General features: G+C 39.7%; 1 protein-coding gene across 3 annotated transcripts; it reads right to left on the bottom strand.

Moving 5' to 3' along the window:
* Nucleotides 1-1110: 1110 nt before the first annotated feature.
* On the bottom strand, nt 1111-26404 carry dcaf1 (ddb1 and cul4 associated factor 1). 3 transcript variants are annotated; one of them, XM_082520223.1, is made up of 25 exons: nt 26174-26404; nt 19713-19833; nt 18727-18803; nt 18564-18637; nt 18352-18465; nt 16992-17129; nt 16225-16821; nt 15608-15709; nt 15359-15517; nt 14920-15099; nt 14556-14765; nt 14274-14443; nt 14033-14157; nt 13439-13674; nt 9668-10752; nt 9365-9563; nt 8170-8252; nt 7657-7741; nt 7341-7574; nt 6803-6896; nt 6221-6325; nt 5968-6041; nt 5781-5876; nt 5377-5674; nt 1111-2735 (listed from the first exon to the last, which is right to left on the bottom strand). In XM_082520223.1, the coding sequence occupies exons 2-25, from the start codon at nt 19823-19825 to the stop codon at nt 2680-2682; spliced, it is 4704 nt and encodes a 1567-aa protein (XP_082376349.1). In that variant the 5' UTR covers nt 19826-19833; nt 26174-26404; the 3' UTR covers nt 1111-2679. The 3 variants fall into 3 exon arrangements, with proteins under 3 accessions (XP_082376349.1, XP_082376348.1, XP_082376350.1); XM_082520222.1 differs by lacking the exon at nt 26174-26404 and adding an exon at nt 23690-23898; XM_082520224.1 differs by lacking the exon at nt 26174-26404 and adding an exon at nt 23694-23777.
* Nucleotides 26405-26516: the final 112 nt, after the last annotated feature.

The following is a 26516-nucleotide window of genomic DNA, read 5'->3' as shown; positions in this document are numbered from 1 at the left end:
AAATAAAATGGCAACATTAGGTCAGTCATAGATGCAAACAAGCCCAAAAACAATTCAGGTGGTCATATTCTTCATGTACTTCTTTCATTTGCTAACCTTAGGGGTCTCCACTAGTGATGTGCGATACCACTGATTTCCTTTCCGATCCAGTAATACTCAGGATATTCATGTATCGCAAACCACGTCTCGGCTGTTTGTGGATGTAAAACACGTCCGCACATAACTCCATTTACGATCAGCCATTGTTGTGAGTGTGCACGCCAAGGGGCTGCGACACATTTATACAGCCATATTTCGCACATGACTATGAAAGGTGGAAGAGGAAGTAGTTCTTTCCAATTGTAGACAATCTGAAGGATATAGGTTATTTCCACTGTGTTCCTGTTAATGATAAACTACAAATTTACCCTAAATTACTAAAATATCGATATTTTAATGCGAGAATCGATTCTAGAACATAAATGACTGGTATCGGAGAAATCGATATTTCAGTATCGATCCGCACATCACTAGTCTCCACGGCAATCTCACTCCATCTTTAGCATCCCCTTCCATCACACCAACCCTATAGAAAGAATTACACTGATCTAATGTCTAAATTCATTCTGTTTACACAATGCAAAGTAATTGTCAGAGTATTTACTCATGTGGTATTAAGAAGTAACAATTCTACAATAGTAGTAGCATGTAGTGCCTTTGTTGCTATTAGGCACAGCACAGGATATATCCATAATATAGTACACATGATTAATGGCACAGTGGTTTTCTCATCTTGAAACACCTTTTTTAAATCTTGAAATTGCAAGCCAGTTGCTTCACAGTAAAAGTATAAAAAGTAAAAACTCTCTTCTTAAAAGATTTGCTCAAAGTTTTCCTTTGTTGGCTCCTTGTTTGAAGAACAATTAAATTTCTACCTTACTGTAAAAGGTCACAGTGTTTAAGATGCCTTTGCTATGCCGGACAGCCATTATCCAAGACGGGGATGTCAAAGTCATTTTACATCGTGGGCCACATACAGCCCACTTCAATCTTATGTGGCCCAGATCAGTGAAACTCCCATTTTTCTCAGTGTGCAGAAATGTAACTACACACTTAATCAATGAGATACTTTAATATAAAAAAAAAAAAGCACAATTTCAATAACAAATCTGTTTTTCTACATGATAAAGAAATGCTGTAAATTAGAGAAATCTATTAGCACGACTCATTGGGCTTAAACTGTAAGAAGTCAATTTGTAAAATGACAGGACTATCATTTAATTACATTGGTTTAGTATGAATGGCCATTGGGCAGCAAAAGCTATAACACTGAAAATACAATTAAAAGTCCGGAATTTATGTCCTCCTTTCCAAAGTCGTCCAACGAGCCAATTGGGGGTCTTCGGCAGGCCAATTCTGTCCCCAGGCTTTATGTTTGATGCCTCTGATCTAAGAAAAATCTTTATTTTATTAAAGATATAATTTTTTTCCCCTCATTTCTTTCTTTATTTCTAGTAAAATACTTTAGATACATACAAGTTGTACATAAACTGTCAAGAAACTCAACGTACAAGTTTCCTTTTGGAAACGAAAACAGGTAAAAATTAATAATTACAAGGCAAAAAACAAAAATCATGAAATGTCTGCACTGCACTGAAAGTGTGCATGTGCTTGGCATCAGTTTTCACAAGGCTGACAGTCATAGATCCTGTCTTTCTCTCAGAGAAAACACAAATTTGAAATATTTTTTGCTGAATGTTCCAGGAATTAGCCAGATGTCCATCCTTTAATGAGCCAAAGTCACTGCAATAAATGCAATTTACTGATAATGAATGATTGGACCTGTGATGTTACCACCAGCATGAAACAAAACAAAACCCTGTAATCTTAAGAAGCACCCACTGAATCCAAATCCTTGTGTTGACCCGGTGAAGGGGTGTAATGGTGGAAAGCTGTAGAGGCCTCTTTAATGTCTGTCATGCTGACAGCAAGCAGGTGTACAGTGTCCACACTAGTTAGAGCACCAAGCTGATTTAATTTTCTCTATTTACATATTGAAATCAAGAGGCAACATTCACTAATAGCACTGCTGTGTGTAGTTTGTATGGTGAAAGTAAATCCTGAAGCGGTACTTGAATGCTTTCTGAACCAGTGGCAACATGTTTGTGCATCAGAATAGCTGCCAAATTCAATACTCCAGTACTTTTGGTGATTACTCTAGGCAGCGTGGCTAAGTACAAGCTTGAGAGAGCGTTGTATCCTTAGCTACACAAATGCAGACCCAGAGCCTTGCAAAGTAAGCTGCATCTCCTACAAAGACTAATCTGTGACCAAACAGGCTTAGAAAAATCAGTCAATATCAAATGAAGAGGCTCATTTAAAGAACCATTGTGATAAAATATAAAACTTTTCTTTTAACCTATTTTCACACCAGCCATTTTTTTTTAATTTTACAAGCCTTTTTTAAATAAAACTATATCATATACAATCATTTATGCCCAACGTTAAGCCAAGTTGTGCGCATGGATTTTCCCGCTCGATCTCTGTGAGCTCGTTCCTCCTCAGTCTCATCAAAGTGTGCAGACACCTGCCATTTCAAACAGGCCGGGCTCCAAGTTTGACCCACGTTATGCACCAATCGTCCACGGGGCAGAAGTGGACGGGTCATCGGCTTCCTTTATTCCCGATGCAGATGGCTTCTCATTCGTTCAGGGACAAGATGATGTCATCCTCAAGGTCAGAGTTGTCAGAGCTGTCTGTTTGTGTGATAGACAAATACAGATTTAGAAATGGGGAAAGTGAGATTTTGTGCTGAATAGGTCATTGGGTGAAGGATGAAACTGCTAAAACGGCAAAAACAAAGCAGCTTTGGAATAATGTTAAGGAGCTTTAAGTCCACTCTGATTTTTCTTCTGTGCGTCTCAACGTCTGGAATAAACCAAGACAGCATTTTTTTTTTTTTTTTTAAATTCCACTGGGGGGGGGGGGGATGACCAGACAGGCATGAAAACAGAAATTTGACCAAACAGTTGTGCTGCATCATTTACATGACATCAGAGCTGTATTTATTAAAAGATGCTTCTAGGTTACATTCCAATAATTCTCATCTAATAGAGGTGGGAATCACCATACATCCCACGATACGATATTATTGCAATTTTTAAAAATATTTTGCGATATTCAGATTCTGTACATAAAGGTAAACTTTATCAATATTTATTTTATCTAATATCAAAGTCTCACACTCAGTCTTTCTCTCATTTCAGTCAGTTTTATTGTTGACAAACTTGAACGGTTTGTATTACAGTCTAGTCCAGCTTAACTGAATGCAACCATCTGGTACAATTATAGCTATTCTGAACTATGAAATTTATGAAAACTATGCAGCCCATTCAGCAACTGAAGAATTTGAAAATAAATTAAAACAAAATATAATTTTACATTAAATAAAAAAGTTTTAAACTTAATTAAAATAAAACATGTCTTAAATTAAAATAAGCAAACTGTCATGTTTATTGCTGCCAAAAAAAAAAAAAAAAAAAAAGTTAAACCCATTTGGACAGTGAAGGAATGTCAGGATTCTTGCTCAGAAAAAGGATCAACATGCTCTCAAGTCAGAGCATGTTCCAGTCCACAAAAACTTTTTTTGTAACAAAATATCGATTTCTGCTGTCCCTGTATCGATACATTATTAGCAAACAAAATATCACGATACTACACAGTATCGATTTTTTCCCCCACCCCTACTATCTAACCCAGTTGTTTATACAAAGGCACACATTTAGTTTGTTAATGTTATAATTACAAAAATGTGCATGTGAAACTAATCAATATAATGCTGATCATGTGATTGTACTCACAGGCAGGTGTGCTGATTAATGGACAAGCATAATTTATGTGCTTTCTCATATTACACTTTCTAGTGTTTAATACACTTAAAGGCCAATTTGTTACATACACCTACTCAACTGCAAATTAAATGTCTAAATCAAATGGCAGCAATAGAGTTCATTTAGACACATTGTCAAGATAACTTGACAATGTGCCAAAGTTGCCAAATTTCAAACTGAGCATCAGAATGAGGCAAAAAGGTGATTTTAATGGACTTTGAATGTAGCATAGTTGTGGCATGAGTGACTTATTGTAAATACATTTCAGAAATTGTATTTTACTGGCATTTTCCTCACAAAGAGGAAAAATATTCAGCTGCAGTTAACCCTAAAAATCTGGGTGAAAATGCCATGTTGGTGCCAAAGGTCAGAGGACTACTGTGTGCTCAGATAGTAGAGTCAGAATGTGAGCTAAACAACATGAAAACATGGATAATATCCATCCTGACTTCAGTGGTGTAACTGTATGGAGGATATTTTCTTGGGCCCTTTAGTACAGAGTCTTAAACTTCACAGCCTACCTCAGTATTTTTCCTCACGAGCACCAAATGACAAAACAGTTGACTCAAGGTGCTTTATAGTGTTAAGTAAAGGCCCAACAATAACACAGAAATCGTCAACAATCAGACAACACTATATGAGCAAGCACTTGGGGACCATGGGAAGGTAAAATTCCTTTTTAAAATCAGGAAGAAACCTCCAGCTCAAGGAAGGGCAGCCATCTGCTGCCTCTATCTTGGTCCTCTATCTTGGGGACAGTGTACCCATCTTATGATGCCTGCTTCCAGCATGATAACACGCCATGTCTCAAAACTAAAATCATCTTAACTCGATTCTTGAACATGACAATGAATGCATTGTACTCAAATAGCCTCTGCATCCACAAGATCTCACGCCAAATTAGTGCCTCCCTGATACAGTTTGCAGTCGACAAATGCAACTGCATGATGATGTGTCCACACGGACCAGAATGTTTCCAGTCCATTCCTGAAATTATGTCATGAAGAACTAAGGCAGTACGAGCAAAGTGTACCTAATAAAGTGTCCATGTTCTGTCTATGACTGTCACCTTCACTCTTCAGGAGGAAAAAACAAACAACACCCCTGCTGACCAACAGCTCAGAAAATAGGCTGTACAAACTACCACTCCCCCAATATAACCCAGTCTTTGATAGGTGGCCAAGTTTCAGAACATAGTGGCAGCAGGTAGTTTGGCACACCAACAGATGTCCCTCCTGTTTATAGACTTAATCAATTTAAAATACACTGTAGTTAAAAGAAAAAAGAAAAATGTACTGGCATCACAAATATTTTCTCCATTCATGTTGACTGGAGCAACTGAAATGTTACTATTCAAATGAAAAAACAAAACAAAAAAAAAAACTTCATGCTGCTATAGCTGGACGTGTTTTTTCCTGTTTCTATAAGCAGACAGGTTTGGAGTCAATGAAATGAAGAAAATTGCTATAGCCTGAAGAATAAGGTAAACTGTAGACCCTCTGCTCACCATTATCGCCATCCAGATCGACATCATCATTATCAGAGTCATCCTCGTCATTATCGTCGTCATCCTCATCATCATCGTCATCATCGTCGTCATCATCTGCAGCATCAACATCCTCTTCGAGGAGACGCGCTACTTCTTCATCGGAAGGAGAGAATTCATCGTTACCGTCATCTTCCTCTTCGTCATCTTCATCCTCTCCGCCGTTTTCATTCTCCAGCTCGGCGATGAGGGGATCCGTGTCAACATCGTCGTCCGAATCCTCATCGTCGTCATCATCTTCCTCTTGATCGTCATCCTCCTGCAACACAAACAGAGAAGGTCAGTTGTTAGAAATTTTAGTGTTGCGTAAAGGAACCAAAGAGGTTGCATCCAAAGCAAAACAAACAACAAAAAATAAATAGTACCTGATCCTCCTCGTCTTCCTCCTCTTCCTCTGCCAGTCTCTGCCGACCAACTTCATACAGTCTGCACACTGTGTCAGTGTTGACTGAGTCTTGGTTCTATGGGAGGGGAGGGACAAAACAGCATTTTCATGTATTTTTGGAAAAATGGTCGCAATCTTTATTAAAAATGTAATGAAAAGGAATTTACCTCAATCACGGCTAGGTAGCAGTCTTTTGTATCTGTGCAAAGGTCAAATATATTCCTCTTTACATCAATAGTGGCTGAGAAGAGGGGGGGAAACATGTTTAACGAAAGTATTACAGTGGGTTTAAAAATATATACGTTCATCAATACAGAATATAAAATATAGAATATAAAAAGTGACAGTGATTATTATTAAATGAATAAAACTATAAGGATGAATTTGAAATTTGAGCTAGTTAAATGTAGGAACCCTCACCAATGGGTTTATAGTCTGTGGCATTGAAAGTCCTGAATGATGAACCAAATGGACTTTTCATCTGCATTTCCATCATGTCGTCTTCATCATCAGCTTGCAGCATTGCTACAAAAAACAAAAGCCACAGGGAGAGATGGAGAGTAAATAAAAGGAACCCAGCAAGCTGGTTAGCTTTGGTTCTGGCTCCTCAGTGGTTGAAACGCTCGCTGTACAGACAAAGCCAGTACTGCACGCCCATGGCTCTTCCTGTGAGGTGGCATGAACCAGCTGGTTCTTTCTGTTGCCAGTCCAACACTGAGCTTTCAGTCCATATGGCTCTGACTGACTTTGTGGTATCAAGTAGTTTGCGCGTGAGCATGCACGCGCACACACACACACACACACACAAACACTCTCACTCACTCTACCGCTGCAGGCTCTATTCACACCTTTCACCAAATACACACGTGCTCACTTTACCTCACACTTACCAACCTTCTACCTAAACACACATTTCACACACTTGTACTGACTGTGAAGTGAGTTGCAGGCTTGATGCCAAATGTGCTACATTACCCATCACGCAGTGAATTCTGCATTTACCTCCATAGATGACAGTGCCGCTGTTGTTGAAGACTATTCTGCACTGGTCCAGAGCAGGAACCGTGTGGAGGAGGTGGAAAGTGCGCAGATCCCACTAAAAGTCTCAGTTAAAGACCACGATACACTCAATTGTATAGAAACAAGAACAATAAATAACCATTCCCAAGACAACCCTAACCCTAATGGAATAAATATTTTATGCTCAGCAGTGAAACGATTCCCAATAGCAGTCACAGTAATTATATTTACAGTGAAAGTCCACTGCTGACAACTATTCCTTGACCTGTAATTATGCATTCACTTTATCTCTCCATTGAAATAGTTCATTAAGAAAGGGTAGCATTTTTGGTTTTCCATCAAACTCATCAAAACAAGAATTTTACCAAATAAATATTTAAATATCCTCATCCTTAAAAACATTCCCCTCACTGTTGGAGAACAACAGTGAGAGGTATAAAATGGTCTAAAGATCAAAATGACAAATTTACTGTAAAAGTTTTAAAACTGCAGTTGTACCAACCCAACAATGAAAGGATACAATTTCTGTGTTGATGATGACTTCAAGGCCGTTTGGATGAAACACTCCACTGATGTTCATGTTGAACTTGTCAAACTTGTGGATGGCCTGAGCCGTGCGCACATCCCACAGCACACCGTCATTCAGCACCAGGTCGTCCGTTGGGTTGAAAGTGGCGCAGTTTCTCTTGTAGTTGTTAGCCAGGTCTGGGTTGTTTAGAGTTAGAGTAACCTGACCAGTCTGGATATCATATATCTGGTGAAGAGAAGTAATGAGAATGAACATTTACCCTCTTGCTGGATGCTTTGTTTTTATGCATTATGGAAAACATACGTACACGTGCTACGTGCTCTTTTGTCCCGATGACATGATCTTGTGAAAGCTTGCTGAACTCCACATAATGGTCGCCCAGAAACGAATGCCTAAAGAAATAGAGAGCATGATTAACATTTAAGCAAAAAACAAAGTCAGCAGAGCACTTTAGTCTCATACTGTTGAGAATCTCGGGGTTAATATTGCATTGGTTAAACTATTCGGATGAATAAAGCCACATGCTTGTTTTCCAGAAAGACTACAGCCCAGAGGCCATTATTGTGCATAGTTAAATCACACTCCCTTTGGCGGCTCCTTTGACAGATTAAAGCTGCTATACCACTGGGCAAAGATCACCACATACATAGAGGCAGTAAGATCTCGACAGACTTAATCAGAAGTCACGTGGCAGCAGTTTCTAATAATTTCATACTCCAAATATTTCAATTATGCATTTTACTTAATGGAATGTGTTTTATGTGCACTTCAAAGTAGCTGGGTAAATATGACTTCAGAGTTTTGTGAATGCATTGCTTACTTCATGATGAACACTGATTTCATGCCCCACAGTGCAGACAGCGGGTAACTCCAAGAGGCCGACGTTAAGAGCAGAGAACCATCCTAAAAAGACACGACGAGATCCTCTTTCAGACACGTTTTCAAACAATACAGTTCTAGAAAAAGCAATTTTCAACAGCCTTGATGTAAAAAAATTATAACTGCATCCCATTCTCCTTTCTAAAATTTTTTTTTTTTTTTTTTTTTTTTAAATACATAATACTTGAAAATGCAAATGCGTTTACTTTCAACACTTAAACACTTGACAGGATGTCTTCTTTAAACATTTAGTCTCACTGTATGAGTGGTAGAGGTTTTGAAGATTTGTCATCACTCTTGTTTAAGGCATCTACACGCTGAGATTTTGTAAGTTTACTGCAAGGCACACTGTCTGACACAGATCTAATCAACCTTGGGTACAACACGAGTATGATGCATGTGGATTGTAAGATGCTGACGCATGGCTGCAATCCCTCAGCAGTTTCTTTCTTTGCTCTGTCCTCCGTGTTGCAGTCACAATAACAGCTGGAGGACACATCATACAAACAAGCCTCCTGCTGACTTTTTTTTTAAAGAAACCTAAACATTGTGTTTTGCACGAACATCTTTATTATTTTTTTTAACCTAATTTTGATTCTGAGAAAAATACGATCCACATATGAGGACATTCCCTTTAAATTTTGATAGAACAGTGGCAGTATAACGTAAGTCAGGGGTGGGCAACTCCAGGCCTCGAGGGCCGGTGTCCTGCAGGTTTTAGATCTCACCCTGGGTCAACACACCTGAATTAAATTATTAGTTCATTACCAGGCTTCTGGAAAACTACAAGACATGTTGAGGAGGTAATTTAGCCATTTGAATCAGCTGTGTTGGATCAAGGACACATCTAAAACCTGCAGGACACCGGCCCTCGAGGCCTAGAGTTGCCCACCCCTGTCGTAAGTGGATATCAGGCGCTTGTAGAGCAAAATTTACTATTTTAGTCTAGAAAACCCAAAATGTGATGTCCACATATGTGGACGCCAGGTCCTAGTAGGTTAAACATAATAACATGACACATGTTTCAAGCCCATAATAAATAGCACGCAATTTAATCATAATATGATGATCAGTGTGGATTTTAAATTGTATATATATATTTTTTAATTTATTTACTTGTGGTTCTCTCTACTAACCCGTGATGGCTCCAGGTGAGTGATAGCTGAACTGTGACAGCTGTAGCTGGCTTCCTCCTGGCCTGTAAACACATTGTAGAGTTTGAGCTGCCCCGTACACGTTCCGAGCATCAGGAAACGCTCACGGGCTGAAAAGGCACAACACATGAATCCACTTTCATCCTCGTCTGCCTCCCTGAACACAGAGATGGGACGGAACCTGGACAAAGAAAATATGAGGAATTACATCAGTGGTTGTGAGGGGGCTGACCGATTAACTCGCACTTGAGCCTCAGAAACAGAAAATGAAACAAAGATATTTACCTGCTAAAAATAAGATGCCTGTCAAAGCATCCTCCATCTACACCTCCATATTTTGGATATACGACTCTCCGCGTGTGTCGGGATGTGAAGTTGGTGGGTGCTTGGCGTCTCTGTTTGGGCTCAGGGCACTGATGGGGGGTGAAGAGGGAAAACGGTGGACAGGTTGCGACAGGGTTTTTACAGCGTGCATGCTGTTCCCTCAGGTACTCTGTAATAATGCTGTCTAATGCAGGAGGAGACGGCAGATGCCTGTCAAACTGTTTCTTCATAGCTGGGCTCTGGCTGAAGGCCCCATGGTCAGACTTCTGCCGCAGCACCCGAGGTCTTTTACAACTTACTGTACTGCACCCTGTTTGCCGCTCACGTGAGAAAACAATTCGCCCAATCAGTGGTGAGCCACTGTTACAGTGAGGGACAGATGTTGATGGGAAAGCAGAAGAAGCAGCAGCAGGCATTCCACTGGGCTGTGAAGTTGATGGACGTGTCTGAGGGTGGCTGGATCCTGGAGTGGATGAATGAGAGGGGTTGCTTCCAAGTCTTGATCCAACACCGTTGGCCAGCCGAGGTGTGCGAGGCAGAGTAGCAACAGGAGAGGCAGGAGGGGGAGGGGCAACAGGTGGGTAGGTAGAAGAAGAATGCGAAGAGTGAGACAAACATGCCATCGGGAGATCTGCCTCCTTGGTGAGTGTGGTGGCAGTATCATGCAGGCCTTTGGCCACAAGATGGTTCCTAATAAGCAGCAACAGCTCTTTTTCAGGGAAGGTGATCCTGGACTGAGCAACCACACTGGCCCTTTGCAACCATGCCAGAGACACATCTGTACCAATCAGCAACGGTTTCCCAGAGATTCTTTCGATCAGCTCTGCAGCAAACTTGCAGAACTTGACATGTTCGCTGCGTTTGTCCTGGAGCACAGGCTCCTTCATGAGCTGCTGGATGTGTCCGCTGCTGAACAACGGCAGCTTGCTGATGATTTGTCTGACAGAGCTGGAGCGAGACAGACCCACCAGAGCTTTACAGGCCAGAGCTCGGATCTGATCTGCATCTGTAATGGGCATCTTCACTGTCAGCAGGGATAGCAGAACCTAGAGGACAAACACAAAGTGTAAGTTATAAACAAGGGCTGAGGGCATAAGCGAAAGTGTCTTGATCAGGAAAGCTCCGAACTGAGGAGAATAAAACAATGGTGTCTAAGCAGAGGGCATAAGCAGCAGCAGACTAAAACTGTAAATGTTAATGTAGGTTATTCAGTGCTTTAGCTGATCTCGTTATCATAGTGCTTTAATTGTCATATTTTATGCTTCCTTACATCCTTCCCCAAACTGGAAATCATTCCTCATTTTCTTTTAAGGATTGTTCAATACCTTAAATGCACAAAGAGAGAAGAAGCTTCTGAAGAGGTTTAAAGGGAATCACATTTACAACTTTATATCTCTTCCTTACATTATACCCTCACTGTAGCGCAGCCATAGACCAGGAGAAGAAACATAATGGAAATCCTACTAAAAAGAGAAAACTACCGTCCCACTATTCTTTGCTGAGGAACACCTCATCCAGCTGGCTTTGCTGAACTTGAATTCTGTCTGTGAAGTCAAGGTGACTTTGACAAAATATGTTTGTACAAAAAAGATGTGCTGCTAGCCGCTAGTGCTTCCCCTCAGCCTCCTAACAGATGCATTTATGGTTTAAATGTGAAAATTGAACATCGCCTCATTTTTGGGTTATCGTGCTGGCAGCCTATCCATGGGTGTAACCCGGATTGATCTATGCTATCTTGCCCTATGGTAGCTGGTAGGGCTGGGCCATATTATACCGTTCACGGTAATACCGGTATAATGTTAGGCAACGATAGGAAAATGAAATATCGCGATAGAATGGGAGTAAAACGCGCATGCGCGGTGCCTTTGTTTTCATACGCACATGGCCGATTGTTGAGTGAAACAGATGAACCAGAATTGGTTTGTAAAAACGGTGCAACTTCCGTGATGTGGAACTGGTTTGGTGTTTGTCTGTCAGATACACAACAAAGCACATTTTTTTGCAGAACATGCAAGCGGGCTGTCGTTATTGTCGTATTTGTCGGACTAAGATGCTCTTAAATCTGGGAGTAATCTGGGTCCTAAACTCCTATGCTTCAGGTCAAACAACACTGCAGCATCACTTAGAGTTAAAAACTGTCTAAATTCTTTCATCTTTAATAAAACGATCAGCATTGCTGCTTTACCAGGTGTAACTATAAAGTTTAACTTCCAGGCATCCATGAAAACAAAAGTTATTACATTTAACGGAGTTAGAAGTTAGCAGGAAGCTAGCGGAAGTTAGCTCGCTAGTTTCGCTAGTTACCTAAGCATGATATTGCATGTTCTGACTGAGAGATTTCTGAAAAAAATCAAACGTACAGCTCTGCTATCACTTCCAACATAAATGAAGACAGGAAACTAAACAGCAGTGACGTTTGTAGGGTTACTGAAGTTGGGCTAGCTGGTATATAATGATGTGCTACGTGATCGCTAGCGACACAGCTATGTTAGCATAACATAAACAGTGAAGCTGGAGGACGAACACTTAACACTTTTCCACTTATAAAAGTTAACGTGAAGGTTCTTCATGGTTAGAGACAAATGCAATCGCATGGCAGGATGCTGTAAACGGACCAAACTTCAGTCAGGAGAACAACTGAGATAATCCATCCACAATGCGAGGTTAGTCATTAATATACTGCAACAACATGGGAATAGAGCAGCTGCCAGAGAATTCAACATTAATGAATCAATGGTACAGAAGTGGAGGAAGCAAGAAGAATGAGTTTAATAAAGTTTGATTTATCTGACTGCTTTGTTTCACTTAATGTGCCTTATAATCCCGTGCACCTTATGGTCCGAAAAATGCATACTGCACACTGCAGTTTAATGTTGCAAAGCACCTCTTTTTAACTTCAGTGGATATTATACATGGTTATGCTCAGGATATGTCAGCCCATTTCTACTGGAAATGCCTTTTGGTTAAACTTTCAGCAAGGAATTTGCATTTGCACTGTTACATTTTATAAAGCTTTAATGTACATAAAAACCAGCTTCTTGTTTAAGTGAAAATAAATGGAAGGTTGTCTTTTTGCGCTAGTAATGTTGTGGAGTTGTATTTTGTCTCGCATCAATTATATCATCGGTTATATCGTTATCGCAAATTTTCAAATATATATCGTGATAAATATTTTTGGCCATATCGCCCTGCTCTAGTAGCTGGGATAGGCTCCAGCTCCCCCGCGACACTGAATTGGATAAGTGGAAGAAAACAGATGCAGGTTGTGATTTTATACACCATCATTTACATGAGACGATGCCAAATCCTGGACAACCTCAATAGATTTAGCTGCAAACTTAAGCTAAGTTTACAAGAAAACACCACATCTTTCTTGCAGTCTTTGAATTCAAATGTTACAATATTTAGGTAGTTCTGTCTGTAATGTTTCAGCTGCACTGGTACAGGTTTCAGAAGATCCTTAGTGTGTAAGTCAGTGGAGTACATCAGTATATAAATGTGGGTGGTTGTGGGTTTAAGAAGTTCACCCTTTAAGTGTTACCCATTATAAAAGCTATCAAATAAATCAGTTTCATTTACCACTCCAGCTCCTGTCAGTATATAAGATATACTTTGATCTGCCAGAAGGCCATTTTTGTTAGTGCTTTAAAAAAAAAAGAAAAAAAAAAGCCAATATTATCTTTCTAACATTAAAACCACCCATTTTTTTTGTGTGCTGTGTGTTAATTCTACCTTGATGCCATTGTTCGACTGCACTACATTCCACATCTTAGTGAGCACACTTTCGTTTGCTTTGGTCTGCTGTGGAAGGCGACGACGGGGAGTTCCTGCAATGAACTTGCCAATGCTGGACATGCGTTTATCTGGAGCGCAAACGCAGTTGATGACAACCTGCAGTGCTGACTTCTGAATTTCTGCATCATTCACAAATACCTCTCCTTCCGCGACTGCCAGAACTATGCTCATCCCTGAGAGAACAAAACAAAACAAAAAGATGAAATTAAAAACCTTGTAAAGGAATACCTGGAGTTACGCCATATCTCAAAAGGACTGGGCAAAGGTTCCACAAAATAAACAAATAAAAACAGAGCTGCTCCATGTTATTGCATTCAGTGGGTAGTGATAATAAATTTTGATTTTATTGTACAAGAAATTCTCTAATGGCTCTGTGAACAGATGGCCATATAAAAAGCTGTTTGAATGTGTCACCATTTAGTGAATACCACTGATATACAAGTAAAATGAGACTTTTTAATATTAAAAGATAATAATGTAATTGTATTTGATCTTTGATAGATGAATGTCAACTAAAATGGAACAACTTACCAACAGTGGAAACTGTGGATCCTCCCTCATCAAGCACAGCAACAGCCTCGGATAACAGCAGCTGAGTCTTGGGAACAACTGTGAGGATACTCAGGATGTCAAGGGCATAGCGCACAGTGTCACTCCTACAAAGAAAGAACAATAACCATCACTTTGAGTGCACTGATAAAACCTACTGTCTAGAATATGTATGAAAAAATATGTATGAAAGGCATTTTAACAATGACTGCTATGTCAATACCTGCCATAGTAGGTCCTCCAGTCACAGGCAATGGATATAAGCTGCAGGAGGAGCTGAACACATGACAGCTTGTGAAAGACCTCTGCTGGTTCCCAATAGAGTCGCGGTGGACCGTGCTCGATCAGAAACTCCATCATTTCCACAACCTGCTCACGGCTATAGCTGACAGCCTGAAGAATGAGACACCATCACTACAGATTACTTCATCAAAACACATATGCATTACTAAATACAACATAAAATACTTCAAAATGTTTAACAGATAAAAAGTCTTCTGCTTACCTTGTAGTACGGTTGTGAGTGAATGGGGGCACCGCCCTCTGTGCGCTGAAGGGATTGCTTCACCTGCTCCACCTTGATTGCCAAATGGGCCTCAAAGTACCTGCGCAGCGCCATGCAGGTGTGCTTGGCTGTCTGCCTGCTGGAGAAAATCTCATCATCACTCAGCAGCGCCCCCTGATCTTCGGGATTCAGGATCTCCAGTGTGCTAATCTGAAAGCAGTCAGTTCATAGCATAGGAAAGTACACAATTAGGATCTTCTACATTTGAAGAAAGGCAGTCAATGCTGTACCCACATTATGTTATTTTCTATAAATAACACATTTACTTTTACACATTAAAGCGAGGACTGCTGGTTTGTCTCACCAGATTGACGAGACGTCGGAGGCCGTCCTGCCTGTCGAAAAGCTCCAAGACTGCACGGAAGGAAAAGGAGATGGAGAAGAACATGGTGGCGTGGCAACAGCCGGATGCATGTGAACATTCCAGCAGCCACAGCGTGTAGCCAACTACATCTGACAGGATGGAGTGAGGCAACATGCACACCTTGAGAAGAGATAAAGACATGAACATAAACATGAACTGCTACTAGTATTAAACCTAAGTGTAGCTTCTAATCAAAAAATTATATTTGACTGACGGCACAGAATTATGTCATCTTCTACAGATCACTAACATAGTATCATTATGTTAGTCATCTCATTTCAAATTTTTAACAAGTGACTTCATCTTAGTCCACAAAATAAACCTAAAGCAAAATAAGGATACAATAGCCATTGCTGTATATTACTGTGACTCTCCGTACCCTTTCCATGGCATCCTGGTTATAGGCAAGGTAGTAGAGGCACAGTGACACTCCAGTAGCTGCCATTGAAGGCCTGGGGATTTCCAGCAACTTCTGAACTCCTCCATGAGCAACAAACTCTGCAGCAAACTTCTTGTGCAACAGCAGCGAAGCCAGATACTGTGAGGATGAGAAGAAAACAGGAGACTTTTGAGCACCTTGTTGCGCTTCAGGCACCGTGAAAGGTCGACTACATGAAACTTTGCTTACCTTGAGAGCCTCGAAGGTGAGCTGCACATCATTGGTCTGTTTTAAATCCATGTAATGCATCAGCAACTCCCGAGCTCCCTTCTGCATGAACACTGCCAGCAGCTGCAGGTAGGAGAGAGTGGGACAGAATGTACTTTAAAAATTTGTCAATGCCTGGTCTGCCTGCTAGGTTTTTTTTTTTTTTAAATTCTTAGATGAACCTGAAATGTATAAGGTCACACCTAAAAAAAAACAACTAAAAAACAACACATTTTTAACATAATCAGAAGAGAAGTTTAAAAAAAAAAATTATGAAAGACTGACATCTGCTGGTAAACATGTGCCAACACACAAACGCAGTCAAACACATGAACTACAAATGATTAAAACTCATATTACAAGGGCTGCATTAAAACAATATTATTTAAAACTTGTATAATCCTCAACAGTCTACAAAGAACACTAGTCTAAAATGCCCGATGTTCACTATCATATTACTCCTTAAATTAAAAAAATTAATTGAATTTGGACATTGAAGTCGTTTAAACTAACAGATTATAAAAATATCAATCCATATCAATTATTCAGCTGATCTTTGCAAGTTTAAGCACTCTATAGGCTGATAAAAGTGGACCAACCTCCTGATATTCCCCCAGAGGTGTGAGATACTGCAGGATTAACCTCTGCTCAATCTCTGGGGTCAAAGGGTACAGATGATAGTTGTTACCAATCACCCAGGGGCTCATCTCAGTCCAGCTGCTGTTGGAAAGCTCACTGAAGTTCCTCTCTGGCTCTGGCAAAGAGAAATTTAGCTTCTGTTTTGAGGTCCTGCCACTTTCCCTCTCAGCTCTTCTTTTTAGGTAACTGCTGCCATCAGACATTCCTTGATTTGCCAAAGATCCCGGAGCAGACATGGGTTTCATCATGGTTTTCACAGCCGAGTTGGCACGGCTGCTGGTCTTGTGAGGGGAGTTAAGACGGAACGAAAGCTCGTTTTCAGGCTCCATAGTTGAGAAGGAAATTTCACCATCTTCCGGCTGTCCCGTCCCCTCCTTTTCGGCTCCATTTTTCCCAGGTGTGAATGGCTTCTCTTCAAAGCCTCCGTCAACCGTCTCCTCATCCAGAGGTAACAAAGGCTCGCTCAGTGTCTTCCTGGGGCTGGGCCGCTTGATATCCCTTTTGTTCTCAGCATCTTTATTCTGAAGCTCACGCAACCGATGCAGCATCAAAGGCACCTGTCAAAAGTAAAGAAGAAAAAGCAAGCTGCTTTACACCACCTACTGGTTCTGATCAAACTGCTGGAAAACATTTTTAAATCACCTGTTGTATTTACTTGTCTCATCATTGCATGCCATTACCCTGTTAATGCAACCTGATACATAAGAGAGTAGAAACCTCCACTGACCAAAACAGAGTTCTCCTCTCTGTAGTTTGCTGCAATGTCTTGATTCTCCATGGCACCTGCCAGCAAGCCTGTGGCATAGATTCTGAGGGGCTGCTCGGCCTCCTGAGCCCACTTAAAGAGTCTTTCAACTATGCCCTCCTAAGAAGAGCAAACACAGGAGTGATGAAGCACATGCAGACACAGAGTACCAAATTTCATCAAAAGGTGGCTCTTATTTTTCTTTGCTCAAATAAGAATGCATGACTTTCAAAAAAAAAAAAAATTCACATGATTTGTACAGATGTAATTTAACTTTTTAACCTGACCAAGGATCCGCACACCAAGGACGTCACTAGTTTTGTACTTTTTTTTCTTCCCCCCCATAGTGAATGTGGATTCCCTTTTTAAAATAAAGCTTTAAGGTCTTGTGTTTTGAGAAGCAGTATGACATTTATCTTCATGGGTCAAATAATACAGCGCTGCAGTTAAATTTTAACTTGTAGACTGGACTGTGACACAACAAACAAAACTGACTTCTTTAGACAGTGTTTTTAAAAGTGATGGAGTGCTCTGTCAGTCAGTATCACCGCCTCAAAGAAATGAATCTTACTTTGTGACCAAACAGACCAGAAGTAAAAACTACCTGATGTTTGAAACTCAAAAACATCAAAGCATAGTGAAAGAGACATCGCCATTTGGGCCTTCTTTGATTTTTCAGGTTCTGGTTGCAAATTTGCATTGTGAAATGTTTACAGGGAAGTGGAAGGGCAGCAGTCCGTTATCTGATGCTTACAAGATGATCTATGATGCAACAAGTCATAGATCGAAAGCAGCCAAGCAAATAAACAGAGCAGTTCAAAAGAAGAAAGAGCTTTTGGTTTGTTTTGGAATGGCTTAAATAAGCACGCTGAGAGGAAGTGATATTGCCTGATGAGCGCTGTTCAGTCAACGACAGTTGTTTGTGTGTGTGGTGGTACAAGTCCCACAAGCAGCTACAGGAAACATCTGAGGGTGGCTGTTACTGCTGAAGGAGGTTTAAAGAGATCTTAATTTCAGTTGCAGCCTGTACTGTTATTTATTGCTCAATTTGTTTAATATACTACAGTCACGGTGTTTCTTAAATTGGGACTTGATGAATTTAATCAAATAAAATCAAATAAACACAATAAAATCAAAAGGAAACCACATCTTTTTGTTGGAGTCAATTGACATACCTTTAAACGCTGAAAACACCTGATTAAGACACACATCTTCAAAACTCCAAAAATGTGTTACAGGCTATAACAATAGTTGAAATATTGTGTCTTCCATTTTCTTCCAACCAGAAAACTTGAAGACTAAATCTCACAGTTATCTCATAATGAAGTCAGGAGTAACATACTTTTTCTTGAAACACCACAGCTGTCTCCAATCCAGGCATGATGTTTTGAAGCAGGCGACAAGCTGCGGCATTAAGGGAAAATTCTCTGCTGGTCATCACGTAGCTGTTCACAAGCTACAAAGGGAAATAAAGATTAATTATCTTCTGAGTGAGCTGCTAAAAATGCCCATTATTTTAAAGGTAACGTTCTCAAATCCATCCAATAATCTTACTGCGTTCATAAAGTCATCATTCTTGAACAGGATCTTGAGGAGGTGCCCTAACATGCATTCTGGATCAGCTCTCCCTAATGGCAAAAGGGAAAATGTGAAAACATAAATTACACTTAAAATCAGCAGTAGACTTGCAATTCTATGGTCACCGTGTTTGTCATACCAGGATGTCGATCATCAAAAGGGTCAGGATCTGCTTTGTGGTACTCCTCTGTCTCCTTCTCAACAAGCTCTGAGATTCTGAAAATTACAGCGCATGAGCACGTTTAACTCTTTTTAACTAACCCTCAAATCATCCTAATTACACTGCATAAAACAGTCCTTTGTGAGGCCAGCTGCTCTTTCTTTGCCATTTCTATCCGTTACAATGGTTGAGATTTCTATTAAACATGGCCAAAGTTTTAAATAAGAGGTCACCATGTAAGTATTCCCTGTGAGTTCTTTCTGCTCTGGGATTTGTATGATGTCAGTGCAATTGACAATATGATGACCTCATGCACACTGCTCTGGGTGTGTGCAATCCTTACTTCTGAAGAAATAAGCTGGCCTAAAGGGAGGATGCTCTTAAACAGTGAGGGTGGCACAAAGTACCAGTATACAATAAATAAGTATTATTTTGTGTCAATCATTCAAAACTAATTCAGTACAACTACACTTGAACTTTGTTTTTTTTAAGAAAATTACAACTTCATGTGAAAAAAGGAGCTTGAACAAAAATCTAGATACCAAAAACCAAAAAAGTCTAACCATTTAGCCAAAAGCAACAAATAAACAGTTAAAAAGGATAACATTAAGAATAAAGTGAAAGTATAAGGTTTGTTGAACTAGTAAAAAGCTAGCTCAAAGTAAAAATAAATGACTGCAGCTACATGTGGGATAAACAACAGAAGTCTGAGAATGAAGACTAAATTGAGTAAGTATCAGGAGGTAATGGGAAATTACACACAGTCAGTTCTGCCTCTGCATGCTAGTACAAATGTACACAATTTGCCACACTGACTCTTCAATACCACAATGAGGACTTAAAACCTTATCTGAAGTATTTTGAATTAGAATTTAATTTGAGACATCACAGGTGGTTTCAACAAAGGCCTCTGGGATCATTACAAAGGCTGGGTGCCACCAACATAAACAATATGCAAAGCTTACTTGGTGAGGATGTTGACCAGGTCCTGCGTGTTGCCCTGTTGCTCTCTCTCCCATTGTTCAAGTAGAGAAGTCAGCTCTGCCTTGGAGTCCACACTGGCAGATGCCGATGCCATAGCACAGCCTGTTAGCACAGCACAAAAATGCACTTAACATTATGTCTGGATTAGCCTCTTAAGAAGCCACGTGTCATGCTACTTATGTCAGTTTTAACATTTTTCCGACAGCCCAGAAAAAACACAATTTTAGACTTAAAAAGATACGGAAAGAACCTTCTTTTAATCACCTTGTTATTTTTAAAATTCAAAGCTTCCTCAAATTTTGTGGTACCAGCTTCTCAAATCTGAATATTTGATAGTTTTAACAATTTTCTGTCACAAGAAATAGAAAATGTCTTGTTTTGTTTCACCAGCAGTCAAAAGCAAACAAGTGATAAATACACTTCATTTTGCTCACCAGAAGAAAGAAAAAATAAAGGGCATATATTTCTCCATTTCACAAACTTCATATACACAAAAAACTATTGAATGTACCTAGAATGACAATTGTTGGTGAGAGCCTTGCAGTTTTTCTGAAAACATAATATGACATTGGCTGGAGGTTTTACAAGTCAGTTTTTGCACCAACCAGTTATGACAACTTTTCAACAAAATATAAGTTCAAGGCATAAATTTAAAGCTGGACGTCTCTCTCTCGCTCTCTCTCTCTTTTTTTTTTAAACAATTCTAATAAGATTGAAAATCAATATTTTTATGACTCTTTATTCTTCTGCACAGTCTGAACTCTCTTATGCAAGCTTTCCTGTAATTTCTTTAATTGCAAGTCTTCAGGAATATTCTCCAGGCTTCTTTAAAGACATTCAAAGCTCATCTTTGGACGCTGGATGTCTTTTGTTTGCTTCTCTATCAAGACTGATCAGGAAGGCTACATACTGCTTCAGTGATATTGAGGTCCAGGCTCTGTGTAAGCCAACCGATGACTGATAGGGAGAAAGAACAAAACAAAACAACAACAGAAAAACCAACACACACAGGAACACTATCCAGGTATGCTTTTACTGCATTGTTATGCTGAAAAATGAAGCCACTGCCTCACAGGTGCTTTCCAGATTGCATTGCATAGTGGATCATAATCTGAGTAGTTTTTCTGATTTCATAATACAATTAATTTTGATCTCCAACACCACTGACTGAAATGCAGTCTCAAACCATGACAGAGCCTCCACCGTGTTTTACAGATGACTGTAGACACTCACTGTTGTACCCCTCTCCTGACCTCCTCTATAAATACTGATGATGATTTGAACCTTAAATTTCAAATTTAGGGTGCTTCCCACCTGCAGTGTTTAGTCAATTTAGATCTCACACTGGTTTGTTTGTGCAGTAATTGCACATGGGTGCAGGCCGAAACAAAACCACCTACTCCAAAAGGTCTCAGTGCGGTTCCAGATGAACTCTAGAGTGGTTTGTTTAAAGTGTGAACCTGATCCGATCCTAACTACCAGGTGTATGTTGTAAGTAGAGCTGGGCGATAGAACGATAACGATATGTATCGCGATATAACTTTTTCTCGATAGAAAAATTAAACTAGACCTCGCCGCTCTTGTCCTCTTAAAAAGAAAAAAAGAACAGCCAATCCAAATTACGTAGCGCAGAGCCAAACCAATCACCGCCGCAGCGTTACGTCACGTGACTTGTTACGTACAGCACAAGTGCCAAGCCGCACATGTGTATTTGTTTGGGAAGCAGCCAGCCACCATACCGCCCGGGTAATTAAGGAAAAGAGCAGAGGTGTGGACTCGAGTCACATGACTTGGACTCGAGTCAGACTCGAGTCATTAATTTTATGACTTTAGACTTGACTTGAAAAAATGTTCTAAGACTTGTGACTTGACTTGGACTTTTACACCAATGACTTGGGACTTGAATTGGACTTGAACCGGTTTACTTGAAAAGACTTGATATTTTACCCCAAATATAAAATTTAACACGCATATTATATAGAGATTGAAAATGTGACGTCATTCACGGGTAGAACCGCAAAGGATTCTGGGAACTCGTGGCAAGAGGTACTAGCGCACGCAGGCTTTCAATTGAAATCACAGCGATAAAAAGAAACACAAAAATGTCAAGAAGCCGTTGTATTATTAACTGCAATAGCCGGTCACATGACAGCCACGGGAAGCCGACGGGTAAAGAGATCGGTTGTTATCGGATTACGTCGTTGAAGAGAAATTGTTCGAGCCATGTTTCCGAAGTAACAAAGACGCGATGGATGGCCTGGATTGCAGCCATTCAAAGATCAAATATAACGTCCCAGAACACTCCAGCTCACAGGTTAGTCTGCTCCAAGCATTTACACGAAGGTCAGTGTTTTTTAGTAGTTAATACGTCATTTTTCTTAACATAATTGGTGATATAGGTTACAAGTAAGTCTGGCGCTGAACAGAAATTGTCGCGCTATGCTCCTTTATTTATTGTGCATAAATAGTGAATTGTCCTGACACAATATTGCGTTTCGCTTCTGTTATTATGGTACATTGACAAAAACATATACTTTTATTCACAGGATAAAACAGGTTTTTTGTATCACTAATTGCCCAGTACGATTACAGCATACAATATTATTGTCACTGCTACATTTCTGTGATGCTACCAGAAATTATTTCCACTACTAATTAATTACCGTTGAGCTCAAAGGTCCTATTAATAAACGGTTAATGAATGTGTATTTATGATGACGATTTGTGAGACTGGTAAACTTATGATACGTACGATGGTCTTTACTTTCTACACGGTGCATTTCAAGGTCCTGCACCCATCCGTCGGTAAACTGTACCTGGGCTTGTTGCAGTGACCTGAAGTTACTAAACTTCATGAGTGTATGCACTCACTCCAAGAAGCGTATGATTATAAATATGCATATAAATATGCTAAGATGAGATAGCTGACTTCATCTAACTAGCAAATGTTGTCCAGGCTACGTTGGTGATACAGTTTTTTTTAATGTGTATGATATTTTTGTCATGCGGTTTTAAAGCCGGTCCTACAACCGCATCCAAGAATAACATGCAGCGTATCTCAGAACTGTCGGTGAAAATTATTCTTGGAGCTAGGTTTAATTGAGCTGCATTTTAAAGAGGTGCAATTTCACAATTTGTGTATATTTTCTAAGTTCACTATTTTGTCATGTGTTGAGAAAAACACAGATTTTAAAATTACATGGTCTAATATTTACATTTAGCATATAACTGCAACATTATTTTTTCGTTGTTTTTTTTTTTTAAAGACTCGAAAGGACTTGAAATTCAAAATTTCAGACTTGTGACTTGACTCGGACTTTTACACCATTGACTTGAGACTCGACTCTGACTTGCCTGACATTACTTGAGACTTGACTTGAGACTTGAGGATAAAGACTTGAGACTTACTTGAGACTTGCAAAACAATGACTTGGTCCCACCTCTGGAAAAGAGTGAGCCGACTAGAGAAATCAACCGAGCGTGACCGAAGGTTACCGAAGAGAAAACAGATGATGGTTCCAATGCCGGAGAGATTGTCGAACGGAAGAGCCATAGAAGTTCCTTAGTGTGAAGGTATTTCGGCTATTTCGGCTATTTCAAGTCTGACAAAAAACAGAGTAGCGTGCGCTGTAAATTGTGCCGAAAGCAAGTCTGGAAATACAATAAACTGGTGCATGCGCTACGTCCACACGTTCCGGTATTTTTGAAAACGCAGATTTTTCTATGCGTTTGTACCTTTCGTCCACACGTAAATGGCGTTTTTGGTCACTGAAAACGAAGATTTTTAAAAACTCCGTTTTTGCATTTATGTGTGGACTAGAAAAACGGAGAAAACGCAGCGTCAAAGGTGTGCGCATTTTTTGACGTCACACTGTGCGCCACGTTATTGTTTCGGTGAAATGAATTTCTACAATACTGTTACTGTTAATTCTACTCTCTGCAGTGTTTAAATGCTTACATACACACACAGTTACTGTCCCTCCACACATACGACTCGGTTCTGCTTCTATGCCCCAGCTTTGTTTACTTTTTCCCACTGAGGCTTCTAGACTTCTGATTGGCCAACATTTCTGCACGGTTAGGAATCTAGCTCCACCTGCTGCTTTGGCATGTTCATAGCAGCGTTTTCCTTCATTTCCCCCTTTATGTGTGGACGGGATTATTTTTTAAAACGAAAACGGAAAATCTCAGTTTTCAAAAATACCCGTGTACGTAGCCTCAGTCTCTGACTGGAAGCGCTAATTCGTCATTTGGCTTTTGTCAGACTAAAGTAACTGTTAAAACTGTTTGAAAAGCTCAGCTATACAACAAGGAGAGATTGAGAATTTCCTTTTAGTTCTCAGTTTATTTGATATTGACAAACGTTAGTCAATTTTGTCTGTTCTTCTGTAAAACAAACTAAGATTTATTTTTAGAATTAATATTTTGTTTCTAAGTGGAATTGACAATTTAGTCTGTTTTGTTTGTTCTATTTTGAAACTTAAACGCTTTAGCGGCTGCCTTTTCTGTAGTTTGCAATATTTGCCTTTATTTATCTAAAAAAGTCTCATGTTCCTTAAGTACATCTACCCTGTTGAACTTATTATGGGAAATAAATATTTAAATCAAAACAAGCTGCTGATTATTTCACATTTTACTTGTGAGCAACGGCACATTTAAATCTTACAAATATAGTTATTTGGCTTATATCGTGATAGATATCGTTATCGCCTGAAATGAAAAAAACATATCGTGATATGAAAAAATCTTATATCGCCCAGCTCTAGTTGTAAGTCTGCGTTACAGAACTTCTCGTAGTTATGTATACTTTGTTTTCTGAATGCAGCAAGATACTACAGCTGTGCAATGCTCTGTGGGGGTTAGCAACTAGCCATGAAATGAACGCAAATTCTCCATGTTCTCCAATAGCCCAGAATACAACACCTTCTTCCTGCTTTACTTTTGTTGCCCCTCCCCAGACACATCTGGCCAATGAGCAGCCTGAAAATTCGCATGTGGATTGTTGTGATGCATTTTGGTTTGCTTGCTGTGTGAACCCCCCCCCCCCCCAAAAAAAAAAAAAAAAAAAAAAAAAATCAGATAACCAAATCACAGGGAAAGCTACAACTTATCAAGACCAGAAAAAACAACCTATGGTTGTGAAAATGCCCTTCGATTCATAAGACCTGTTGCCACTGATTTTCAGTCCAGTTCTTGTGTATTTTCGCATATCTCAGCCATGTCTTCCCATTTTCCTTAAGCAGAGCTTCTTGAGAGCCACCTTTCTACTCAGACCATTTCTGAAGTATCAGCGAACAGCAGATGCATCGAGCCATCCAGTTTATCCAAGTCTTTGCTTAATCCCCCCCACATTTCTTCAAGGAATGACTTTCAGATATTGTTCGTTTGATGCAAATACTTTTAAACCTCCCACTTCTTTTCTCCTCCAATTGTACTTTTTTGTTGTTGTAATTTTTCTCTCTTAAGGATACGAGATACAAGTTTTCCACTAACAGTCATTTCCTTTTTGGTACAAAAATACTATTTTATGCCTGCCACACTTATCTTTGGTGATCAAAAATTTGACCAAAGACAATGCAACAAATGACAACAGGTTTCCAGTAATAAAGTGGCTAAAGACACAAATTAAAATTGGTTCTTTGTTTAGTAGGGTTTTTTGTTTTGCTTAAATGACTTATAGGTCAGAAGTAGTACAACAAAATTGCAATTTAAGGGATTACGTAGGCAAAATAACATGGTACAAACTTGCGTTGGGGGACCTTAGAGTTTTGGTGCAATTAGGCATTTACCTCATCTGCCCAGTTAATAATTTAGGATCACTGAAAGAATTTATTTATTTGTGCACTTTTTACAGCTTAGCCCACACTCGTGTGCTGCCACTATCCGTAGCTAATAATCGTTTAAAAATAAAAACAACACCACGGCATTATTAAAGGGGAGCATACGAGAACTTCGGTTGGCTTAGTCTGAAGGTTGTTTGGCTCCAGTCGGGAGAACAAAGCACGCTGACTCGCTCCGTTGCTTTTTCACAGCTGAGCGTGCAGCTGCAGCAGTCCTCCAGGGACTGCCGCAACTGTCAAATTTCTGTTTAAGTCAGTGTTTGCTAAAAATATTTTCTGTTCTTTTTGAAACACATTTAAACTCAAATGCTTTCCTTGTTTTCCTACACGCACTTCACCTTAACTGAAACAGACAGCAGCAAACTCACATCTACTGCCTGTTGCGATGTTTGGCTAGCTGTTAAACAAGGAAGCTAATGTACTTAGCACACTAAAGTAGCCACTCTTCTCTTCCAGTACTACAGCTTGCAGTAAGGACGAACTGTCCAGAAATGCAAAACCTGTCATTTTAGATTACGACAACACCTTCCTGCACATGTAACACAGCACTAAGGAAGAAGCTAGACGTGAACCTGGATAGTTAGCTAGCATGCTAACTTTACCTTGTTGTTCCGCTCAGTTCTTGCTCGTTTTTCTCAATTTCACAACGACTCGCATCCACTTGTATTAGTCCAGACTTAAATAGCCGATAACTGCTTATCAATGCATCGATCACTGACTCACAGCCTCAGCTTAATTTGCTTTATTGCAGCCTTGTGTTGGCGGTTTATTATCATTATGGCGAACACGTTCTGCGCGTCATTTTACCAGCGACCGGCGACTAGTAATGACGAAATCAACCACGCAGCAAAACATTACGAAATATTTTTAATCAGAGCTTCATTTTTCAAAACAAATATTACACAATCATACATATTAAAAAAAAACAACAACAACAACATACTT

This window comes from Aulonocara stuartgranti (assembly GCF_965226115.1).
Source record: "Aulonocara stuartgranti genome assembly, chromosome: 20".
Classification (NCBI taxonomy): Eukaryota; Metazoa; Chordata; class Actinopteri; order Cichliformes; family Cichlidae; genus Aulonocara; species Aulonocara stuartgranti.
This window is presented reverse-complemented; position numbering and strand designations above follow the sequence as displayed.